This window comes from Urocitellus parryii, chromosome 13 (genome assembly GCF_045843805.1).
Source record: "Urocitellus parryii isolate mUroPar1 chromosome 13, mUroPar1.hap1, whole genome shotgun sequence".
Taxonomy (NCBI): domain Eukaryota; kingdom Metazoa; phylum Chordata; class Mammalia; order Rodentia; family Sciuridae; genus Urocitellus; species Urocitellus parryii.
Genome location: NC_135543.1, coordinates 24,419,478 through 24,442,344, shown reverse-complemented (window position 1 = coordinate 24,442,344; position 22,867 = coordinate 24,419,478). Strand labels below are relative to the sequence as shown.

Below are 22,867 nucleotides of genomic sequence, written 5' to 3'. Positions count from 1 at the left end.
CAGTAGAAACCATGGACAGGAGAGGAAGGCATCTATAAATGCCTTCATTTCTACTACATGGTGCCCTGGCTTTTCCATATTTAAAATAATAGATTATTATCTATGTGGTAAAATCTGAACTGATCATTTTAAAATTTTATTTTTCTTAGTATTTACATAAATGCTATTAGGTGGCATCATCTTCATTTCATAGACAAAATCATTGAGGTGTACTAATTATGTGAAATATCAAAGGTCATTTGATACTTGGTCACATTCTAAAGTGACCAAGGTGAGGTGTGAACCCAGGTCTGTTTGGCTCCAAAATTTGTTTACTTAACCATTAAGTCACATTGTCACCAGGAAGAAGAGTGTAGTAATGGAACAGAAAAGTACTACCAGATGTATGAGGTTTCATTATTTGTTCATCAAACTATTATTGAGTCCCTATTGCGCTGTGTTACTGGCGTGAATTCTAGTGTTGAAGCTTAGACTCCAAAGCAATTGTGTTAAGAGGGAGCCCTATAGGAGGTGGTTAGGTCTTAAATGCTCCTCCCTTGTGAATGGGATTAAAGCTCTCATAAAAGAGATTCCATGCAGCCAGTTGGCTTCTTTAAGTCCTTCCATCTCTTCTGCCATGTGAGAACACAGTATCCATAGTACCATCTTAGAAGCAGTTTTCAGTTCCTCACCAAACCTAAACCTTTGGAGCCTTTGATCTTCCCAAAACTGTGAGAATAAATTTCTGTCCTTTATAAATTACCCAGTCTCAGGTATTTAATTACAGCAGCACAGATGGGCTAAGATATTCTGCAAATAATACCAGAATTGGCAAAGATACAACTAATTGATACACTAATCCACTGACTATTAAAAATGTATGTTAGAATAGTCTGGAAAGACATAGCACAGAGCATCAGAAGCCTTAATGTTCCTACCCAATGTATGTACATTTTGCACAACTTAAATACATGAATGTTGGGTGAATCTCTGTTTTAGGACATTACATTTATACATTATTATTGGGGTTCATTTTGACATATTCATAAATGCATATGACAGTTTTCTCCATTTCAATCCCCAGTGCTGTCACCCTCCTTCTCTTCCTCCCTTCTGATTCCCTTCCTCTACTCTGTTATCTTCCTTCCATCTATTTACTTATTTATTGGTACATGATAGCTATATATAAAATTGGAATGCACTGTGATATATTTATGCATACATATAGCATAACTTGGTCAACTTTATTCTCCAGTTCTTCCCGTTTCCCTCTCCTCCTCCCTCCCCATTAGTCCCCTGCTTCTACTATACTGCTCTCTCTTCTGTTTTCAAGAGATCAATCCCCTCCTTTTCTACCTCCTTTTCCTCTCTAGTATCTGCATAGGAAGGAGAACATTCCACCCTGGTTTTCTGCCTCTGGCTTACTTTACTTAGGATGATATTCTCCAGTTCCACCCATTTACCAGCAAATGACATAATTTTATTCTTCTTTATGGCTGAGTAGAACTCACTGTGTATATGTACCATATTTTCTATATCTATTGCATACATCTTGATAATATAGCTACTATAGAATTGTAGAATGTTACCTTTTGTTAGGAGATTACTATTTTAAAATATATCTATCTGTTCATGTTCTACTTTAGGGGTTAATGAAGTACAGCCCACCATCTGTTTTGGAAATAAAGATTTTCTGGTACGTGGCCAAGTTCGTTCCTTCTTGTGTTATCTATGGTTGCTTTTCAATTGCAATGGCAGAGTTAAGAGGAAAAGACCACATGACCTTGTGAAGCTACTGCTCCTTAATATTTGCTGATTTCTGATCTAATTTTTAGTTCCATAAAACTCTAACTAGAATATACTTTAAATGAAAATTTAAGATAACCTACCATTTGGGTTTCATAGGTTATTATTCTGTATCCCTAATAGGAGGACAAGCTGGCCAAATTAAACACAAGCTAGTTTGGTTATCTCTGAAAGAAATATAAACTTAAAGGGATATAAAGGATCATAGCACTCTTCTAAGATTTATTTGACCTTCCTGAGAATATTGACAGGAAAATCTAAGTTTTTCTCAATTTTAACCAATATGAAAATAACAAACTGATACATCTCCAAATCTATAAGACATAAACAATATGGTGTGAACAACAATCTCATTAGAAAGAATATTCAGAGAAAAAAACATTACAAACCTTGTGTGTTCTTAAAGGACATAATGGCCTGTCTGTAGGGATTGGGTGCATCTGGAGCATCTGTCAGGTTAGCCAGCACCAGCAGAAGCAGGAGACTCTGGTTGGCCAGAGGGGAAGAAAGCTCTGGAGAGGCAGCCGCTTTGCTGCCCACACCTCCTAGTGTGAACACAGTCCAGAGTCCAGCTTGAAGAGAAAACACATAGGATTGCTGTCATCAATAATTTATGCATTTCTGCACAATATTCTACACTTTTTAATGTTTAAAATTTGAAATAACACCTTTTTTATTATAGGAGCAAAACAAGTTCATAATTTGAAAATTCTATTGTTCAAATGTTTTAAAGACTATCAGTTCCTAATTCCATAACTCTACATAGATAACCATTAAAGATAATTATTTAAGAATTATCTTAATTATTGATAATTAACAATTATCTAAATTCTTCTTTACATAAGAAAGCATATGCATAATTATGAGAAAATTCCACGTACAACTTAATACCAATAATTCACAGTGCTCAAATCTATAAACACATGAACTAGTCCCATTAATACCATCAGCATCAGCATCAGCATTGTACTACTGGTACTCCAAGCAAGATTAAGGTAAGGAAAAAAGACTTCTTAAAAGTTAGGGAAAAAAAATATTCACTATTTGCACACATTATGATTGTCGATTTAGAGTGCACTGTCCAATAGAGTACCCCCTGGCCACTTATATTTATGGAACATGTGAAATATAGTTCAAATTGCAATATGCTGTGGGTATAAAATATACAATGAATTCTGACAATTTAATACAGAAAAAGAAGAATGTAAAATATCTTACTATATTATCTTTGTAACACTGCTTACATGTATTTTGGATATAATGAGTTAATGTATATCATTAAAATTACTTTCATGTGTTTCTTTTTATTTTTTAATAAGACTACTAGAAATTTACAAATGTGACTTATATTTATATTGGGTAAAGATGCTCTAGAACATCAAAGAGAATCAACTGACACTGCAATACTAACACACTATTATAACTAATAGAATATTTTGACACAGTTCTATGGCAATAAGATAAAAATCAAAGCCTTTTTTTACATAGTGATAAATAATTAGAAAATATATTTTTCCAAGCCAGGTGTGGTGGCACACACTGGTAATCTCATCAGCTCAAGACACTAAAGCAAGAGGATTGCAAGTTCAAACCAGGCTCAGCAATGTAATGAGGGCCTGTCTCAAAATTTAAAGAAATTCGAGAGGCGGGATGCTGGGGATGTAGCTCAGTGGTAAAGTGACCCTTATAAAAGAAAGAAAAGAATATATTTAATTCCAATCATAATAGTAAAATACAATAAACTATTCAGGAATAAAACTAAAATAAGTAAGACCTTCGGGAAAGCAACCCCAAAACTTGACTGAAGGCCATAAAAGATCTAAATTAATGTAAAGGCATAACATGTTTGTGGACAAAGACAGTACTGAAAAAAAAGTCACATCTGCCCCCAACTGAATCTAAAATTTAGTATGTTAGCCATCAAAATATAAACAAGAATTTATGTGACAGAAAATTTTATGCAAACAGAAGATTTTCAAAAGACTTATACCGCCCAGCATTGGCAAAAGTTCAAATTGTAAACAGAAAGAAATCAAAGTGAAACAGGATTTGGTAGAGGATAATTTGGTAGTCTTCATTAAAATTTAAAATGCATATCCTCAGGCTGGGGAAGTAGCTCAAGAGGTAGACCACTTGCATAGCAAGCACAACTCCAGAAAATGTGACATAATATACTTTGGAACTAGGGATACAGCCAATGGGAGTGGACAGGGGAAAGAGGGGAAGAAGAAGAGAGAAAAGATGGGAAGGAAGGAGAGGAAGGACTTCTGATAATTCTGGAGGAAAATAAAAATCACCAACACATATAACACTCATTCTATCTAGAAGAGGGGCAATGGATTTGTTATTTTACTTGAATCATTTTACATGTCTGTATTTATTACTTACTACAGTGGGCAGATGTTATTTTTTGAAAAACACCTTTGTCAAAGGAATTAAATGTTTCTGGAAAGTAATCAAAAAAACTGCATAGCAAAATAAGCAACTGATAATTTTTATTCCTCCTGAACTGACACAGGCAGATACTTTTTATTCCCCTTTTTTTTCCACTATAAACAGTTTAGTGTGAAAATTTGCTCTTTTCTAATACTGTGTGTTTTTAAATTCATGCAATCTAAATTATCTCATAAAAAGCCTATCAATGTATCCTTTCTTACAGAATTTTGAGCATACAAATCTCAGACTTTTTCTATCATTCACTGGAATGGTTTACTACTAACTCAAGCTGTTATGAGGGAAGAGTGTAGTTCCCTACCCCACCAAATTTCAGAGATCCCTAGAAGAATATGAAGGGAATTTCCAATGACATATTTGCTATAAGTCTTCGGTGAGACACAAGAAGAGTTGAGGCTCAGCAAGGATTTTTATTTTTTTTAAAGCAGGAAGGATTTTAAGATAATTGAGGAAGATACAAATGTTTCTGTTAAGTAGTGTACTTCCTCCTTTTCATTAAGAAAATCTGAGTAAAAAAATCAGTAATTGATATCTACAAATCACAGATTCCCATTTAGTTAAAACAATGGCCACAACAGTTAAGAAATAAGAAATTTAATAAGAAAATCAAAATTATTTATGTATAGCCAGTAGCCAAGTATTAATTACTGGGATTGGTTTGTTGTTTATCTGTAATATTTTTTAAAAAGCTTTTAGGTCATTTCCTTCTACTTAGAGGTTGTTCCATGACTGTCTGCCCCTTATATCCATCACTGTGTGTGCCAGGATTGCAAGTAAAGAAAAACACAATTAGGAAGTTCAATCCACAACAAAAATAATCACAAAATGCTCTCCAAGATAAAATAAGTTTTTTTTTTTTTTATTCCTGTTTTTGTATTCTCTTTGCAGCTGCTCATTTTCATTACCATGAGAACCAAGAGTTGACTATCCCTGGACAAATTCCCAAATCAAAATATTAACTCTACTTAAGCACAACTTCACTTTCCTTCCCCCATTCCCTTTTGATTGTTTCTAAGAGGACTGAGAGCTGCTTAGTAATGTCAGATAAACTAACATTTTATGAGGAATCTCCCCTATCTACACACACACCAAAAAAGAAAAGAAAAGAAAAAAATACTTTCCTTTTCTAATGAACTGCAATGTTGCCTTTCCTTATAGGGAGAATGAGGCCGCCTGCCATTGCTTACATTGTAGTTTAAACTGGCCCATGATATTGGATCAGAATTCTTCCAAAGGTTCATTTCTTTTTGTTGATCCAAGCCTCTGATCTATGACCCAAGAATCTTAGTGGAACTGTACTTTCTTGTTGGGGGCAGGGGGGACACTCCACCAGAAAAGTAAATGAAAGTGACAGTGTATTTTCTTCTGTTCCAAAAATTATATTAAGGATGGTTCCCAAAGTTATTTAATTATATCCCCTGAGTATTCCAAATAAGTTGTGAAATAAAATTTATCTAACTCAAACAAAAATGTACTGAAATTAACTAAAAAAACAAATCTAGTGTTGATTCTATTGTTTTTTTTTAAGTTCTCAAGGATATGTATTCTTAAAACTCAAAATGTGATGAAAATACGAAGAATGACAAACTGAAACATTAATAAATATTATAATCATCAAGGAAAAGAGATCTCTCATTTTAAAAATATGGAACTTGGGCTAGGACTATAGCTCAGTGGAAGAGTGCTTGCCTAGAATGTGTGAGGCACTGGGTTCTATCCTTAGCACAGCATAAAAAACTAAACAAATAAAGGAATTCTATCCATCTACAACTATAAAAAAATTTTTTTAATGGAACTCAAAAAATCAATGATATTTCCTTAAGACTTAAAGAAACAGAGGTAAATTACTATTTTTCCATGTTAGTAAACATGCTACTTTCTAAATTAATTTCTTACATCAAACAAATATATTACAAAACACTAAGTATTCCTTCAGAACTTTATAAAAATAACATTATCAGAATAGTTATAAAAATCTGGTAAAATGGTCATATTCATATATTTTAAAAGATATAATATTATAACAATCTACATACTTGAGAAAACTAAGATGATAGGTCAGCTATCCTATTGTCCATGGATGAAAATTCCACTAGAGATATATCAACCTACACCTACAAGAGGCTATTCAGTCAACAGATTAGGAATGCCTGCTGGGGTTGGGCTTTACACCACAACTAAAAATACAAATAAGGAAAGCCTCCCACTCTGACTTTGAGGAAGTTAGTACAACAGGGAGAAAGGGTTCTAACAACTAAGAACCAACTTTAGTTGCCACCACAATCCAAAAAATCTCTCAAAACATCTGGGCTTTTCCTATACAAGTATAGAAAAATAATAAGGGAAGACAGTTTTACCAAAAAAGTTAGTATACATGTTCCAGGATAAACACAATGGCAAAGCCCTCCTTTCTATAAAGGACATACACACTGGGATTCAGCAATGTAAGCTGCATTTCCCAACCTTTCCTGCAGAAAATTATGTATCATAAATGCAATTATGTATCATAACATTCCAGAATATTACTCCTCAGAGTTTTTTTTTTACAAATAATATTTTAAATTTTCTGCCCATAATTTTTAAAAACTTTTTATTTTAAGACAACTGTACAGAGCCTGGGTAGAATATGAGGAGGGCAGATTAAAAAAATATACAACTGCAGATTCACATACAGAGGGATCCTGTATACCCTTTACCCAATTTCCTCTAACAGTAACATCTTAAAAAATTGTAACACAATATCACAATCAGGACTTTAGCACTGATATAGACAAAATACAGAAGAAATTTACCACTAGTTAGGAAAATCTGCATGGAAAAAAATATTTGACAATCACTTAACTTCTCTATAATTCATTTTCCCAATCACCTATACTCCAAACACAGATGAAACTCCGTATCTCTAAATATACCCCAACTGCCTGTGTACTGACATACATACATTCAACTCATGGTGTATTCAGGACCTGCTATAGATTGGGCAAAGTGCAAGAAACTGGATTTGAACTGATGAACCAAAGATAATCATGCTCTACCCACTGTAGCTTAAAGTCTAAAGGAAACACTGACATATAACAAAAATAAGCAAATGAACTACAGTATGTTTGCTGGGGTGAGGGGTAGGAGATGTTATCTAAATATAATGATCCATGAAGAAAAAAAAAATTGCTCAGAAACTTGTGAAGAGGACTGACCTTTGCTTGATGGGTTTTATATGTATACAGTTCAAACAAAAATGTCATTTCACTTCCTCCCTTTTAAAATTTTTCTTTCGCTTCTTTTCTTATTTTTTCTTGCTTAGAAAAATTCTTCAAGGTCCACAGCAGTTATTTGTTGTAATACATAAAGCAAAAAGTAATTATTCTTGGAGCTGGGGGTATAGTTCAATGGTAGAACACCAGAGAAGCATTCACAAAGCCCTGGGTTTGAGCCCCAGTAGGGAAGAGGGGGAGGGAAGAGGAAAATTTAAAAAACACAAAAAACAAAAACTATGCCTTCCTCTTAGCTCATGGCATTAGGCATCAGAACCATCTTTTAAAAAAGTATACCATCTCAACAAAATAATGATCATCCTAAAATGAACACAATGATCAACTTAAAAGGCTGTTCATAGACACAGTGAAAATGTATACACTTAGAGGAGATGAAATAAGAGGGAATGAACTAGTAACTTGTGACAGAAAACCAACCCTCAGTTACAAATCTAGGCATATGACACAGAATATCAACAAAGTTAACATTTTTCCAGCAGAATTTCACATATTTTTTATATCCAAATTCCCTGGAACATATCACTCAATTTAATGCTTTTCAACCAGTGTTTATGAAGTAATGTTTTATATCTCCCAAACTCACAAAATATTTTTAACAAATAATATATGAAGAAGATCAAGTATCATTACAAAGATAATTGGCACAATAGAATTACTGACACTGAAAACTAATGTGATGTATGTGTCATACATTGCTGGTACCAAGAGAAGAACACAGCAGCATATCTTAGTGCACCATTCTCCCACTGGGAACACAAACTAATCATGTTTCCATAAGATCTTTGATTTGAACCCTTGATTTTGCTGAGTGTTATACACTAAAAGGCAAAAGTTGATAAGGTGTTAAGAATATTCTGGCAAAACTAACAGAACTATACACTACAAGGTACATTATTAGCTCCACAAGGATAAGTTTTTACTGTTTGTAATTATACTTCAGTAAATCTATCTCCATCTTCCTCCTCTCCAAAAGTGTTGCTATGGATGTGGAGCAACTGGAACTCTCACATAATCTATTAAGTGTATAAAACCGGTGCAAATAATTAGCAAAACTATATAATTTTAATTATTAAAGTTGAATGATGCAAAACTAGGACCCAGCAATTCACTGGTGATTAATACAAAGATAGGTATGAGTGTTATTACTACAATAGTCAAAATTTAGAAACAAACCAAATGCATATTGTAATACAAAGAATAAACAAAGCATGAAATAGTCTTAAAACGAAATGATACATTGCAATAAAAATGAACAAACTATACTTTGCATAAAAATATGGATGAATATCTCAAATTTAAAAAATAAAGACAACCACAAAAGAATACATAGCACATGATTCCATTAATATCAAGTTCACAGCCAGATAAAACTTATCTACAACATTAGAAGTCAAGATAGTGGATTCTTCACTGGTGAGAGGGAAGAGTAATTAGGAGAGTGTGTGAGAAGTTTCTGGAGTGCTAGAATTATCTGACCTGACTACATGTTCACTTACAATTATTAATTGAACTAAAAACTAAACTACCTCTGTTTTTCTGTACGTTACAGTTATGTAACAATGTTTATCACTAAGAAAAAGAAAAAAGCAGTGTGCATTCCTTTTAAGATGATAGATGATGGTGGGGTACACTGTAATGCTCACATGGCATTACAGTGATTGTATAGTAAAAGAAATAAATATTTTAATTTGAAAAAAGATAACAACAAATTCTTAGAACAATGTTTTCTACATGAAATGGAGTGTTGGTTTCATCGGAGGAAAAAAATACTTGATGTTTTATCTTTATCAAAGAGCACAGTCCTCAAACACCTCCTTTTCTATACAATCAACTCTATGTTAAGAAAGTATAATTTACAGCAACTATTTTTGCCAGCTTAAAATAAATGTAAAACAGTAACATACAGAATCTTGAACTGAGGCCAGACTATATAATGCTAGGAAATCGGGGAAAAGGTCACTAATAGTTTCACTTTTTACATGTGTTTACATTTAAATCACTCTTGAAATATCTGGTGATTGCTAGTTCCTAAAACAGTTTTGAGTCAAATTCAATTTTCCTAACACAAAACAACATATTACTACCCCCATTCTGTCTCCTAAAAGGAATGCTTTGACCATCTCAAAAGAGAGAAAGAGAGAGAAAACACATTATAAAGGAACAAAGAAATCTGTTTTTTTTTTTAAATTCATAGCACAGTAAAATAGTTTATCCACCTTTGTAGTTTGAAATCTGTCAGGATCTCTGACTTATAATCTGCATAATATAAGCCATATGGAACTTTTTTAAAGTTTAATTCCTTTAAGAATAGAAAACAGAACAATTGTTAAATGTTTTTAAAATATACATAATTCAGTAATTATGATGACTGATACCTGTTTTCAAAAATAAAAAACAATGAGAGGTAATAGAACTCATTTTTTTTCACACCCTTAAAATAAACATTCATGAGAACCTTAGATGAGCTGGACTTATATTAAAATGTAAAATATAAAAAGAAACAAATAAGAAATTTTGTGTACTTGGAGATAAATCCTATGTCATACACATATGCAAAAATAAGCAAATTAATCATGTTCTACAAAACAGGAAAGGGCACTGAGCACCCAGGACAGACAGCTCCTCCTCGTTTCCAGTAACTTTATTCATTATGTCCCAATGTCATCCTCTACAGAGTTTTCCCAAACTGGTAAAAGAACCACTGGTGATATGAGGGATGGTTAAGTGTGGCACAGGAAAACTTTTAAAAAATCTATAATTGTTATGTATATTAGAAAGATATACAATTAGCATCTCCAAAGCAAAAAATTTTAAGGACTTTGTCACTTAACATAAGGATAAAGTAAATAATATGCTTAAAATTTTGAAACAGTGAAATAAGTATTAGAATTCAAGTTACATAAAACAAAATCATGGTTGTTGCAGACATGTTGAAGTTTGGTAAATATCAGCCACTAAATATCTAACAGTGTAGAGCAGTGCCCCATTTCCATGGGGTGCCTTCCAAGACCCACAGTGGAAGCCTGAAACCATAGGTAGATCAAACTTTGTATAGACTTTTTTTTTTTTAAACTACGCCTGCCTGCCTATGATAGAGTTTGTGAATTAGGCAGAGTAAGAAATAAGCAATAATCACTACTAATAAAATAGAACAATTATAAGAATATACTGTAATAGAAGCTATTCAAAAGATACAAAATTTGACAATAAAAGAACTGATAGTAAAAAAATAGATAATAAAAAAAAGAAAAAAAATAAATTAGTACAACCACTACAAAAAAAAAAAAAGAACTGATAGCTTATGGGGAGAAAACATACATATTTTATTCCTAGAAATTTTCATTTAATATTTTTGGATCACACTGATAGCAGGTAACTGAAACCACAGAAAAGCAAAACTACAGATAAGAGAGGACTATTACACACAACCACAAGAGACAAAACACGCCCTGTCCCATGATACACAGTCATTAACCTGGCAACAGCAGTCCACCCTTACATCTATTAACAATGAGGTACCCCAACAGAACATAACACTTTGGTGTGTTAGTGATGAAAGAGAAACGTAAGTCAATCAGGTTTAACCTAATGCAACCATTTACTCCTCCTTCAGCTGAGGAAATTTTGCATGTAGTGTGCCACATCTGTGAACACCACAGGACCTTGCTGTGTCTAGAGCATCTGTTGTTACTACACACTTCTCTTCTCCCCATGGCTGTCCTACATCTGTGGCTTGCAAAACCATCCAGATATGGGTTCCCTGAGACATTACTTCCCTTCTTCACCATGGTTTAATTCCTTTGTGCCCCAGACAGGATCAAACCAATTTTTGATATTACATTAAATAGGAGGAAAATAAATATTTTTTTAATTTTGCATTTTTGCAGACTGATATTTTTGTCTTATGTAAAAATATTCATATAAAATTCCCTTCACAAAATCAAAACTAAAATCTAAATCATATATGATTTGTAAGGAACAACCTAGATTAATGTGTGATTTTCACATATCAAAAACATACAAAATAAACTCATTAATTTTAATAGTACTAGTAAACAAAAAAGGACAAATTTGAAATCTACAGATAAAAGTTTCTACACAGTAAAATCCTAGACTAATTGTTTACAATAACATGTAAGTTTCACTTGCAAAGGCATAAATATAAACCAAATGACTGCAGAGGTAATTTACTCCTACCTTCAGTAACTGTCATGTTTTTCTACTTAGGTCTCCAATGCCACTTTTCTGGTAATTAACAATTGGTTCCCCTTAGAAAACTTGGAACCACCATTTAACCCAGCTATCCCACTCCTCAGTTTATACTCAAAGGACTTAAAAACTGCATAAAACAGGGACACAGCCACGTCAATGTTTACAGCAGCACAATTCACAATAGCTAAATTTTGGAATCAACCTAGATGCCCTTCAGTAGATGGATGGATAAAGAAACTGTGGTATATAAACACAATGGAATATTATTCAGCACTAAAAGAGAATAAAATCATGGCATTTGCAGGTAAATGGATAGAGTTGCAGAATATCATGCTAAGTGAAGTAAACCAATACCAAAAACCCAAAGGCTGATAAGTGGATGCTGATCCATAATGGGGGTTGGGGAGGGGGCACTGGAGGAATAGAGGAACTTTGGGTAGGGCAAAGGGGAGGGAGGGGAAGGGAGGGGCCATGGGTGTAGGAAAGATGGTGGAATGAGATGGACATCATTACCCTAGGTACATGTATGAAGACACAAATACTATGATTCTACTTTGTGTACAACCAGAGAAATAGTACACAAATGAATACATTTATGTGAACTGAAATGCATTCTGCTGTCATGTATAATAAATTAGAATAAATAAATAAATTAATAAAATTTTAAAAAAAGAATTGGTTCCATGCAAGATTACCATAGGCCAAAGGAAAGAGAATTCATAAGCACTGTTCCCTTGTTGAAAGTGACATTCAAGGAAAGATAGAATTTCTTCCCAAAGCTCTGATGTTATTAATAATACCAAGAAGAAAGACACAGTTATCAAGAAAAGTGTTCCAGGCCTTAAACACAGCAACTGCAATGTCATCTCCATGGACAGACAAGAGCTTGGGAGGCAATGGGAAATCAGAATCTTTGAAATGAGAGGCCACACATAAATATTTGAAAAAGAGGATTTCAAATGAATGATTCCAGAAGGTTCCCAAGACATAAAACCGTCAGCAAATGAAAGAATGCATTAAATGTATAATATGCAAGTAAGAGTGAACATGGCAGAAAGGAATGCTCTTAAAGTATTCAAGAAATAAAAAAAAAAATATCCTGAGCAGTCAATTCAACTCAGCAAACAAGTTAATAAACACATTCTGACACTAGTCATCTCTCAAGTGAGAGAATCAAAAACCTCAATTTCATCTGAGAACTTAGCAAAAGCTAAGTTTTAGCAGTATGCATCACCCAGACTGATACTCAATCCTTCTTCCAGGAAGTCATGGTCATGTGTGATACACCAGGTTTCCTGAGAGAAGTATGGGAGCCTGCTGTGCAACGGGGAGGACAGAGGCACTTGCTCATTCTTTCTCTTTCCATATAGTGATACATTGTGGTTTAGTGTGCTTACAATGTTACATAGGTTCAGCTAAACTGACTGGGCTGGGGTTGAGGCTCAGTGGTAGAGCACTGGCGTAGCATGTGTGAGGCACTGGGTTCAATTCTCAGTACTGCACATATATAAACAAACTGTCATAAATTCAATTTAAAAATAATGGAAGCATACAACTGTTCTAAAACTTTCTTGCAAAGAAATCACAGATTTAAAAGTATATATTAATGATCCAAATACAAGCAAACAACAAGGACACACACACACACACACACACACACACACACACCAGCAGAGTTGACCCATCTGCAACCTGTGTAGACTCTGTTAGTCATGTTGCAAGTTAAAAACAAAGAAAAAATGAGTCAGATCTCTGAAGAAAACTACTCCCCCATCCATTACAAAGACTCTCTGAAATATAGATTTATATCCATCATTATTAACAATGAACATGAATATAAAATACTTTCTTGAGACATTAAATAATGACACTTTGAAGCCATTGTAATTAGCAAAATATTAAAACTTACCTAGACAATTAATAATTTTACATCAAAAAGATTTGTTAATAAACACAATGTTAAATACTTTGAACTTTTTATTTAACCTTATCTTTTTAAAAATGCCAATTTATAGATGTCTTTTGTATATATTAGCATAACAATGTATTACATAATTCTTAAATCCATTCCCTTAAATCGGGATTGTTTAAAAGTGCTATATTGATAGGACAGATAATCGATGAAGTTTAAAGGTCACTATACTCAAGGAAAGGGGAATGAAATGTTAAAAAGAAATGTAAAGGAGAAGGAAAATAGCAACATCTGTCATTCAGTGATGATCCAAATTATCATTTAAATCTCACTATGGTTTTACAGATAAAGAAATTGAAGCTCAAAGAGTTAAGCTCCTTACTCACCAAACAGAGCTATGCAGATCTGCATGCCTGTTGTTCTAACACTCAAGTGGATGCACTCAACCAACCACTGCCTTCCCTCATTGTCTCTTCTACTCCAAAATAATGATGGGAGCCCCTGCCTCAGCTGGGAATTTGTAATCAGTCTGAAATTTGCCATAGAATAGATCTTCAGTACCTGGGATACAAATGCCTATGCCCAATCTTTTTGCTTCGGGGAATAGGATTTTTGGTTTATAATGCAGCTAACCTCAAACCATTTATCCAGATTTCTCTCCCATTCTTCATCATCTTCCAAGAATCCCAGATCCAAAAGAAAAGCACAACTGTGTTTCTGTTCTTTTGTTTGTTGGCTCTTCTAGCTTCCACTCATCATGACACTGCAGTGTTTCTTGATTCCCCAGAGTAACAATCTCACCTAGGCATTTTGCCCCTTTCTTTATGCTTCACTCCTTTAATATTTGCCAAATTGTCAATTTGGAAGTCTTCTCAGATTCTTCAATGAATAAATTACTGTCACTATATTTAAGGTATATAATTTTAAGAGAAGAAACAGGTAAGAATACCATTTTACATGTCATAAGGAGAGGTTTACAAAGTTCTTTGGGCACAGAGAGACCTAGCTCTGCTACTGCACTCCACAAGAGCATCCCCAAAAAGGGCTGCCTGTGACCTTGGGCATGGAGGTTGGGGACAGATCTGAAGATGGAGCAGAGATCAGACAAAGCTAGTCAACTCAAATTGGACCTTTTGCTGGAGCTGCAAAGTCCAAGAAGGCAGGCGAGGGCAGCTGTGCTGGATGGGCATTACTGTCTGCTCCACGGTCTAGTTCTGAAGGACCATAAACAGGCCACAAATCCAATACTTTCTAATATTCTTACAAATGAATGACACACAAAAATGTAACTTTCATTTTAAACTATGATTAATATTGACCAAATAATTTACTAAATGAGTTGTGGTATATTATATTTGCTTTTCATAAATTTGGGGAAAATTTTATTAGAGAGAGGCAATCCTACCAAGTGTGGCTGCTACGCTTGTGTTGCAAAATTCCTTGCACACACATGGACACACAGACATCATGGGATAATGGTCACTTGTTACTGATACATGATCCATTGGGTTTTATATTGGTTAAAGTCTTTGACTAATGCATCTATGATATAATTATCTGTTAAATTGATCGATCAAGGTGGCTGTGGGTTCTCTGGATGACCCTACAGAATATAGTAATGCATTAACTCTAAGATCACAATCTTAAGATATCTTTCCCTGCCAGGACACACCCAACCAGCAAGATCTAAGAGCCCTTCCCAGAGTTCTGAATCCTTCAAATTATTCACCTCCCCCTAAAATATCATCAAGATTTTCATATATGCCTTATATCCTTGTTTACTCCAATCCGCAGAAAGATCTAAAGCATCATAGCTGGGCTTGGGCCACAGCATCTCTGTACCTGCTAAACTAACCCAGAGCCCACAGCTCTCCACAGCCCAATCCCCCTGATCATTCTCTGGAACTCACCTCTTTCATCAGAAAAACCCACTCTATTTTTCATCCTCAGCATCTTGAATGACCTTGAACTGAGAAAAACCTGTGCGCCCCTGAGGATAGTTCCTTCCCAAAAGCCTTTTTAAGAAGCAATTTGTTTGTTCTCTCCACAACCCATGTTTCAAAGAGAGGCCTGTTCATGGCTGCTTTCAAACCATCACTCCTCAAACACCCCAGCCACTCTGAAACATCCCATCTGACTTCCCTCACCAACTTTACTTGCTTCACTCATCCCTCCCACCTATTTGCTGATAATCTGAGTACCTGGCTCACGGTCTCGCTCTCCACACTGCCCCATGCTCATTTTAAATTTTTCAACATACCCAGACAAATCACCGAACAATATGGCTACTACGTCCTTATCTGCTTGCTGATGTCTTCTACTCTATGTCAACTACCCTTTACTACCAGGACACATCCTGCCAGGACAGCCTCTTTACTAACACTACACAATCGCTACAATTTTGAATTTGTATTCTCTGACAAACCACCTGCCAGCCACTAGGACGTTTCATTTAGTACCAGGCTTTTTACCTAATCAATTATTCCTTCTATTCTTTTCATTGTTCATCACCCAGTGTCCTCGCTTCCTTTCTCAGTCAGCTAGGATGCTGTGGATCAGCACTAGATCAATTTGCTGTATATTCCTTCCCTGTTCCCTCGCTCTGCTTTTCCTCTATCATGTTCACTGGCAAAACACCAACCTAATCAACTCTCCACCTATCTGATGTCCCAAAGGAGTTAGACAAAGTTAAGGAACAACATAACAACCATTCCACTTGCTCTGACTTAAGTTCAAGTGGGTTCCCGGCTCCGCCCAGCAATCCTACTACACCTTCTTCGTACCTTAGGGAAAACGATGATCCTATGCTGTCTTTCAACTTCAAACCACTCTGCAACCTGCAGGCTCAACTCTTTTTTTTTTTTCTTTATAAACTGAAAAATTAAGTCAATCAGAAGAAAACTACCTTGTTTTTCTATCTAAAAATCTACACACTTACCTGCAACAACATATATATATATATATATTCTTCCTTCACCCTCTTATACAGGGGGCCAAATGTCTTTTCTCCTATCTTTGGGAATATCATTTCTCCAACACTATTAAGATGTAAGCTCTAAGAAATGCAAGCATTTAATAAATATTTGTTGAATTAAACTGAATCATTCTAACTGTGCCATTTTCCTACCATGTCCCATTTGTTGCCTTGTTTTTCTGCCTATGCTTGGATTCCCACTCTCCTCTCAACTCACCCTACTTAGCTTCTTAAATAAAATTCCAACTACATGATTCATGGCAAAGTAACCAACAACTTGAACCTTAACAGATCCAACAGCTAATTATAAACCCTGCCTTCCTCAATCTTTCACATATTTGCAACAAATCGCATAATTAGGATTGGTACTTTATTGTACCATATGTTCTAACTCAAACATTAGAAAACTTCAATGAAAAGATTTCATAGATCAGTTACAGCTGAAAAAAAGCATTAGTGGACTAAAAGATATGCAGATCAAACAAATGGAAATCCTAACAGATTCAGAAACAGGAAGAATAGAATGAAAAGTTTCAACATGTATGACAGGAATTTCAGAAGTAAAGAGAAGAGCAGAGACACAATGTAACAAATTAAAACTTCAGATCACAAAAGTTACCAGAAAGTAGAGTTTTAGTGATATTTTTTTCCTCCTCTAAGGTCACAAAACTAACAGGCATAAGTCCAGGTTTCAGCCTTTTAAAAATATATTGCATCATTTAGAAAGCAGAGAAAGAAAAATCCAGTTGGCTCAAAAATTTCACTAGATTCAAATCACATATATCCTGCTTCCTCAATCGGGATGTATGAGCCCTTGGAGACAGCTCACGACATGCTAGGAATAAGCAACACCACAGAATAAACATGGTACATTTTCCTAGACCACTGATTTTACATAAACTTTTCAAAGAAGCTAATTAATTAAATTAGCATGTAATTACATCTTTAGAAATAAAAAAATATGGATATGTTTATTAAAGCAGAACTTACATTGTGCAGACATTTATAAAATATGAAACCTGAGCACATGCTCAGTGTTGTACATTCAGTTATTTGCCTCAGCTAGTACTGCTAAGCTTTAAAAGTAGCATTAAGAGCTTTCATGGCTTTCTCAAAAATATGTGAATTACTATGATTCTCAGTATTTAAGGTGTATTTAAGGTCTCTTTACAAGAAAAAATATTCTTTGAATGATTCACTACACCTTTGTTGTTGTTTCTTTTACTCTGGATCTAAATGTTTTCTATTGTAAAGACTATGACAAAAAAATGCCAGGGGACCGAGGACAAAAACTGATAGACAGGAAGAAGTACAAGTATGTCTCATTCCACACTCTTCTGCTTGCAATTCTGATGATAACTTCTACAATAACCCAAACTATAATAATAGATTATTATACCATGACTTTATCTTTACCTCCTAAACATTAACTCTTAGAAGTAAGGATGAGGGGCAGTTACAAGTAACAAGCCTGGGTTGGGGATGTGGCTCAAGCGGTAGCGCGCTCGCCTGGTATGCATGCGGCCCGGGTTCGATCCTCAGCACCACATACAAAGATGTTGTGTCCGCCGAAAACTAAAAAATAAATATTAAAATTCTCTCTCTCTTTAAAAAAAAAAACAAGTAACAAGCCTGTATAATAATGGCTTCCACAAAATCCCCAAAGTAAATGTAGCAGAGGTTGCATGCTGCTTCATGATGTTCAAGAATCAGGTTCATTTTTCAATTGTTCTTTCACTGGGTAGGCTTTCCCTTCCTAAGGCTACTTATTGTCCAAGATGGCTAAGTTAGCTCTAACCGTCACATTTTCATTCAAGTCAGCAGGAGAGATGAGAGCATATGAACTCCCTTTAAGAACCCTTAAAGGGATGTGGCTGAGTAGCTGCCTAGCATGCAAAAGGCCCTGGGTTTGGGAGGAAGAAAGGGGAAACTTTACCTGCAAGTCTGCCCATGCCCCTTCTGCTTACTTCCCTTTAGCCATACACAGACCATATCTGGTTACAAAAGAAACTGAGAAATGTGCCCTATTCTTGGTGCCCATGTAGTCAGCTAAAATGGGGAATATAATGTTTTACTTAGATGTGGTGTCATGGTAAAACATTTGTAGTGTCCCCAAAATATGCTCCTTCTGTCTGAGATGATGTGAGACAGCTAGTTTGCCTTCCATACTCTGTCCCTGAAGTCCTTTCTTTCACTCAGTTTAGGGGAAGCAACCATGCCCAGACAAACCAGCAAGCTGTATTAAAAACATGAGACTGGCAGAAGAAGTGGTAGCCTTCCCATAATATCCCCCCTCTGAATGCAAGCAGCAGGATACCTCAAAACATGTGCTATAAATTACAGAGCCAAAAGAATGAGGAAAATAAACTTGCTCCTTTATGGCAGGAATTTGCCTACTTTCCTGATGTGACCGAGTCAGGAACTGAAATTAATAAAAGTTAACAACTTGGATTTACTGCACCCTTCTTTATTAGGATTTTCAAATGTCTAATAATATGCTATTTTATTTTCATAATATACTGTTGCTGTCACCCACAGGTAAACTTATATCACCTTCTCAAATATTATTTCACCAGTTTATGATTATCATTTCCTCACTTCTCTGAATAGTTTCACCAACTATAAACACAACACTAAACAATGTAGTTTGGTTTGGCTAGCTTTTCTCTCTCTCCTTTTGCAGTACTAAGGATAACCTGGGGAATTCTAGCACTGAGCTACATCCCTAGTCCATTTTATTTTATTTTATAATTTATTTTTGAGACAGGGTCTCATCAATACTGGCCTTGAACTTGAGCTGCCCTTGTCTCAGCTTCCTGAGCAGCTGGGACTACAAGTTTGTGTCACCACATCCAGCTTGGTTCTGCCATCTCCATAGACACAGTTTTTGCCTGGTTTTGAGCTTTCGTGCTATGTGTGTTCTTTTGTAACTTGCTTCTTTCAGTCAAGCCTGTCTTTGTGAGAGTCACCCCAGGTGTACGTGTATAGCTGCAGCTCCTTCAGATGCATATAATGAATATAATATTTGTTGCTAGTCAGCTTCTTGTTGTTCTGACCAAATACCTAACAGGAACAACTTAGAGGAGGAAGTTTATTTTGTCTCTGTTTCAGTACTCTCAGTTCATTCATGGCCAATTACATTGCTCTGGGCCTAAGATGAGCCAGAACATCCGGGAGATGGGAATGGCAGAGGAAAACTGCTCAGCTCATGGTAACCAGGAAACACAGTGAGAGTGAGAGGATCCAGAAACAAAATATAATTACCCAGGGCACACCCAGTGACCCACTTCTTCAGCCACACCCACCTGCCTATGGTTATCACCCAGTTAGTCCATTCAAATTATGAATCCATTATAGCTCTCATAATCTAATCATTTCACAAACTCTGAACATGTCCCATCACCTTTGGAGAACACCTTATATACAAATTATTACATTTTTTTATTACAAACAATGCTGCTACAATTTATACGTGTGTGTGTATGTATGTATGTATATATATATATATATATTTCCTGATATACATGTGAAAATTCCTCAGGGGAGTACACTTGAGAATAGAGATGCTCAGTTCCAGAACACGTACATGTTCCTATTTTACTAAATAATGACAAGTCCTGCAAAGTGGCTGTGCCTGATTACATTCTCAAAGTGAATAAGATTTCCTACTGGTGTCCAAATGCCTTCTTTTGTAATTTAGTAACATGCATCACCTGTTTTGCAATTATTATGTTTTCATATTTACCCAATTTTCAAACAGGTTCAATACATTTTCACTTTATGCAAAATAGAAGTAAAGTTATATCCACAGTCTAACAAGTAACATTCAGCTCCATACAGAACTCACAGGTGAATTAAGATATTCATGCCCAATGACTGACCACTGGACCGCTATGGGAAGTATCAAAAACAAACAAACAAACAACAACAACAAGAAGCCATTAGAGCTATTCTTCACTCTCCTCTGTGTGGTTCTTATTATGTGGTACTATAATCATATTTATTAAGAATGCTTATTTAAACATTTAACATACAATTTTAGTCTTCATAAATCTAAATACCCATGAACAAAAATACTGAATGCTATTTTTATCTACCAGAATTATATTTGTCCTGTCTGCAAGGTGAAGGGGAAAGAAATAGAACTACCAAAATCTATGGTAAGAAAATGGAGCCAGGTTCAGTGGCGCACACCTGTAATCCCAGAGGCTCAGTAGGCTGAGACAGGAGGATCGCAAGTTCAAAGCCAGCCTCAGAAACAGTGAGGTGTTAAGCAACTCAGTGAGACCCTGTCTCTAAATAAAATACAAAAAGTAGGAGTAGGGATGTGACTCAGTTGTCAAGTGCCCCCCCCCCCCCGCCGCCGAGTTCAATCCCTGGTACCAAAAAAAAAAAAAAAAGGGAAAGAAAGAAAAGAAAAAGGAACTTTTTTTTTGGGGGGGGGGGGGACACTGGGAATTGAGCTCAGGGGCACTCAACCACTGAGCCACATCACCAGCCCTATTTTGAATTTTATTTAGAGACAGGGTCTCACTGAGTTGCTTAGCACCTCACTTTTACTGAGACAGGCTTCGAACTCGCCATCCTCCTGCCTCAGCCTCCCATTCTGCGGGGAACATTTTTTTCTTTTTTTGGGGGTGTGTGTGTGTGCTGGGGCTTGAACTCAGGGACATTCAACCACTGAGCTACATCCCCAGCCTTATTTTTGTATTTTATTTAGAAACAGGATTTCACTGTGTTGCCTAGCACCTCGATGTTGATGAAGCTGGCTTTGAATCTGCAACCCTCCTGCCTCGGCCTCCCAAGGTGCTGGGAACATATTTCTTAAACAGTGAATTACATTATGAACATGTGACGTTATAAACTTCAGACACAGAAGTAAAGACATTCTTATAAAGAATTCATCCACTTGCCACCCACTACTGCCCACTTTGAACAGTTATGGTCTTATCAAGCTGTTGCCCCAGTTACTGCATGAAACTAAACAACAATATTTTAAAATATTTTTTCAAAATAAATACATTTAAAACAATCAGTTCAAATGCTATCTGATTCTACCAGAATTTTAAATAAAATTTAAAAGCAAATGGATCATAGCATATTACTCTGCTGTACCAAAGTGTTCATATAATTGTTGATAACCTGAAAGCATCTCCCAGTGGCAACCATACAACTTGGAACTCTACATGTCAATACTTTGTTTTTGATTTAAAATAAAACAGTCTCTGAAAAACTTCAAACAAGTATTTTCTTTTTAAAAAAATAATGGAAGTGCTAAGATAACAAAATACTCTAATATAACTGAAAAAATAAGTAAGAGACACATACTCTATGATTAAAAAAGAAAGAAAGAAGTTTTACTGAAAGAGATTCCAAGAGTACAATAAAGACAATAAAATAATGTTTGCAGGAGTTGCTTCAAAGCTGGATATATCATTACAATATCATAAGAATAGTGTTGCTGTCCTAAAAATGCTATATATTATTCAACTCATTCCTGTCTCCCTCTCCTGAACCCCTTGCAATCACAGATCTTTTTACTCCCTCCCCTCCCCTCCCCTCCCCTCCCCTCCCCTCCCCTCCCCTCCCCTCCTCTTCTCTTCTCTTCTCTTCTCTTCTCTTCTCTTCTCTTCTCTTCTCTTCTCTTCTCTCTCTCTCTCTCTCTCTCTCTCTCTCTCTCTCTCTCTTTTTTTTTTGCATTTTCCTGAATGGCATACAGGTAGAATCATGCAACATATAGCCTTTCAGACTGAATTCCTTTCCTTAGCTTTTTAAGATTTCTCCATATCTCTTCTGGGCTAAATAGGTCATTTCTTTTCATTGTCTCTTGAATAGTGGTAGTTCCCTAATCTTTAGTCATCCAGATTTTCAAAACTGGTCATATTCTTACAAAGACTAGATGACATTTATTCTTTTATTAAATATTTTAGTGTCTCCTACAACCCAGACTCTCTGCTAATGAGCTGAGGGTATAGGTCAGAACAAGAAGCAATTCCTGCTCATCCAACCCGTTAGCAGAGGATCATAGTTAGGGAACAGAAAGGCCTAGTTCATTTCAAAAATCACAGGGCTGCTCAGCAAAACAGGTTGTTCTTCACAGATCACCCTCTGAACTCTAGTTCTTATTCTCATGCTCTTTTGATCCTGTGCAAAAACCTAACTCTGCCACCTCAGACCCTCGCTCCAAGGTTCACTCTTCAAACTGTCAAGTCCCCAGGGAGCTACCACTGTTTACAGTATCACGGACCCAGAAATGGG

General features: G+C 35.6%; 1 protein-coding gene across 5 annotated transcripts in view; it reads right to left on the bottom strand.

Moving 5' to 3' along the window:
- Positions 1–22,867, bottom strand: part of Dym (dymeclin) — a 356,427-nt gene that overhangs the window by 213,772 nt on the left and 119,788 nt on the right. For all 5 annotated transcript variants that reach the window (XM_026393752.2, XM_026393749.2, XM_026393748.2 and 2 more), the window contains one exon: positions 2,175–2,357. In XM_026393752.2, the coding sequence (XP_026249537.2) occupies positions 2,175–2,357 (183 nt within the window). The remainder of the gene's footprint in view (positions 1–2,174; positions 2,358–22,867) is intronic.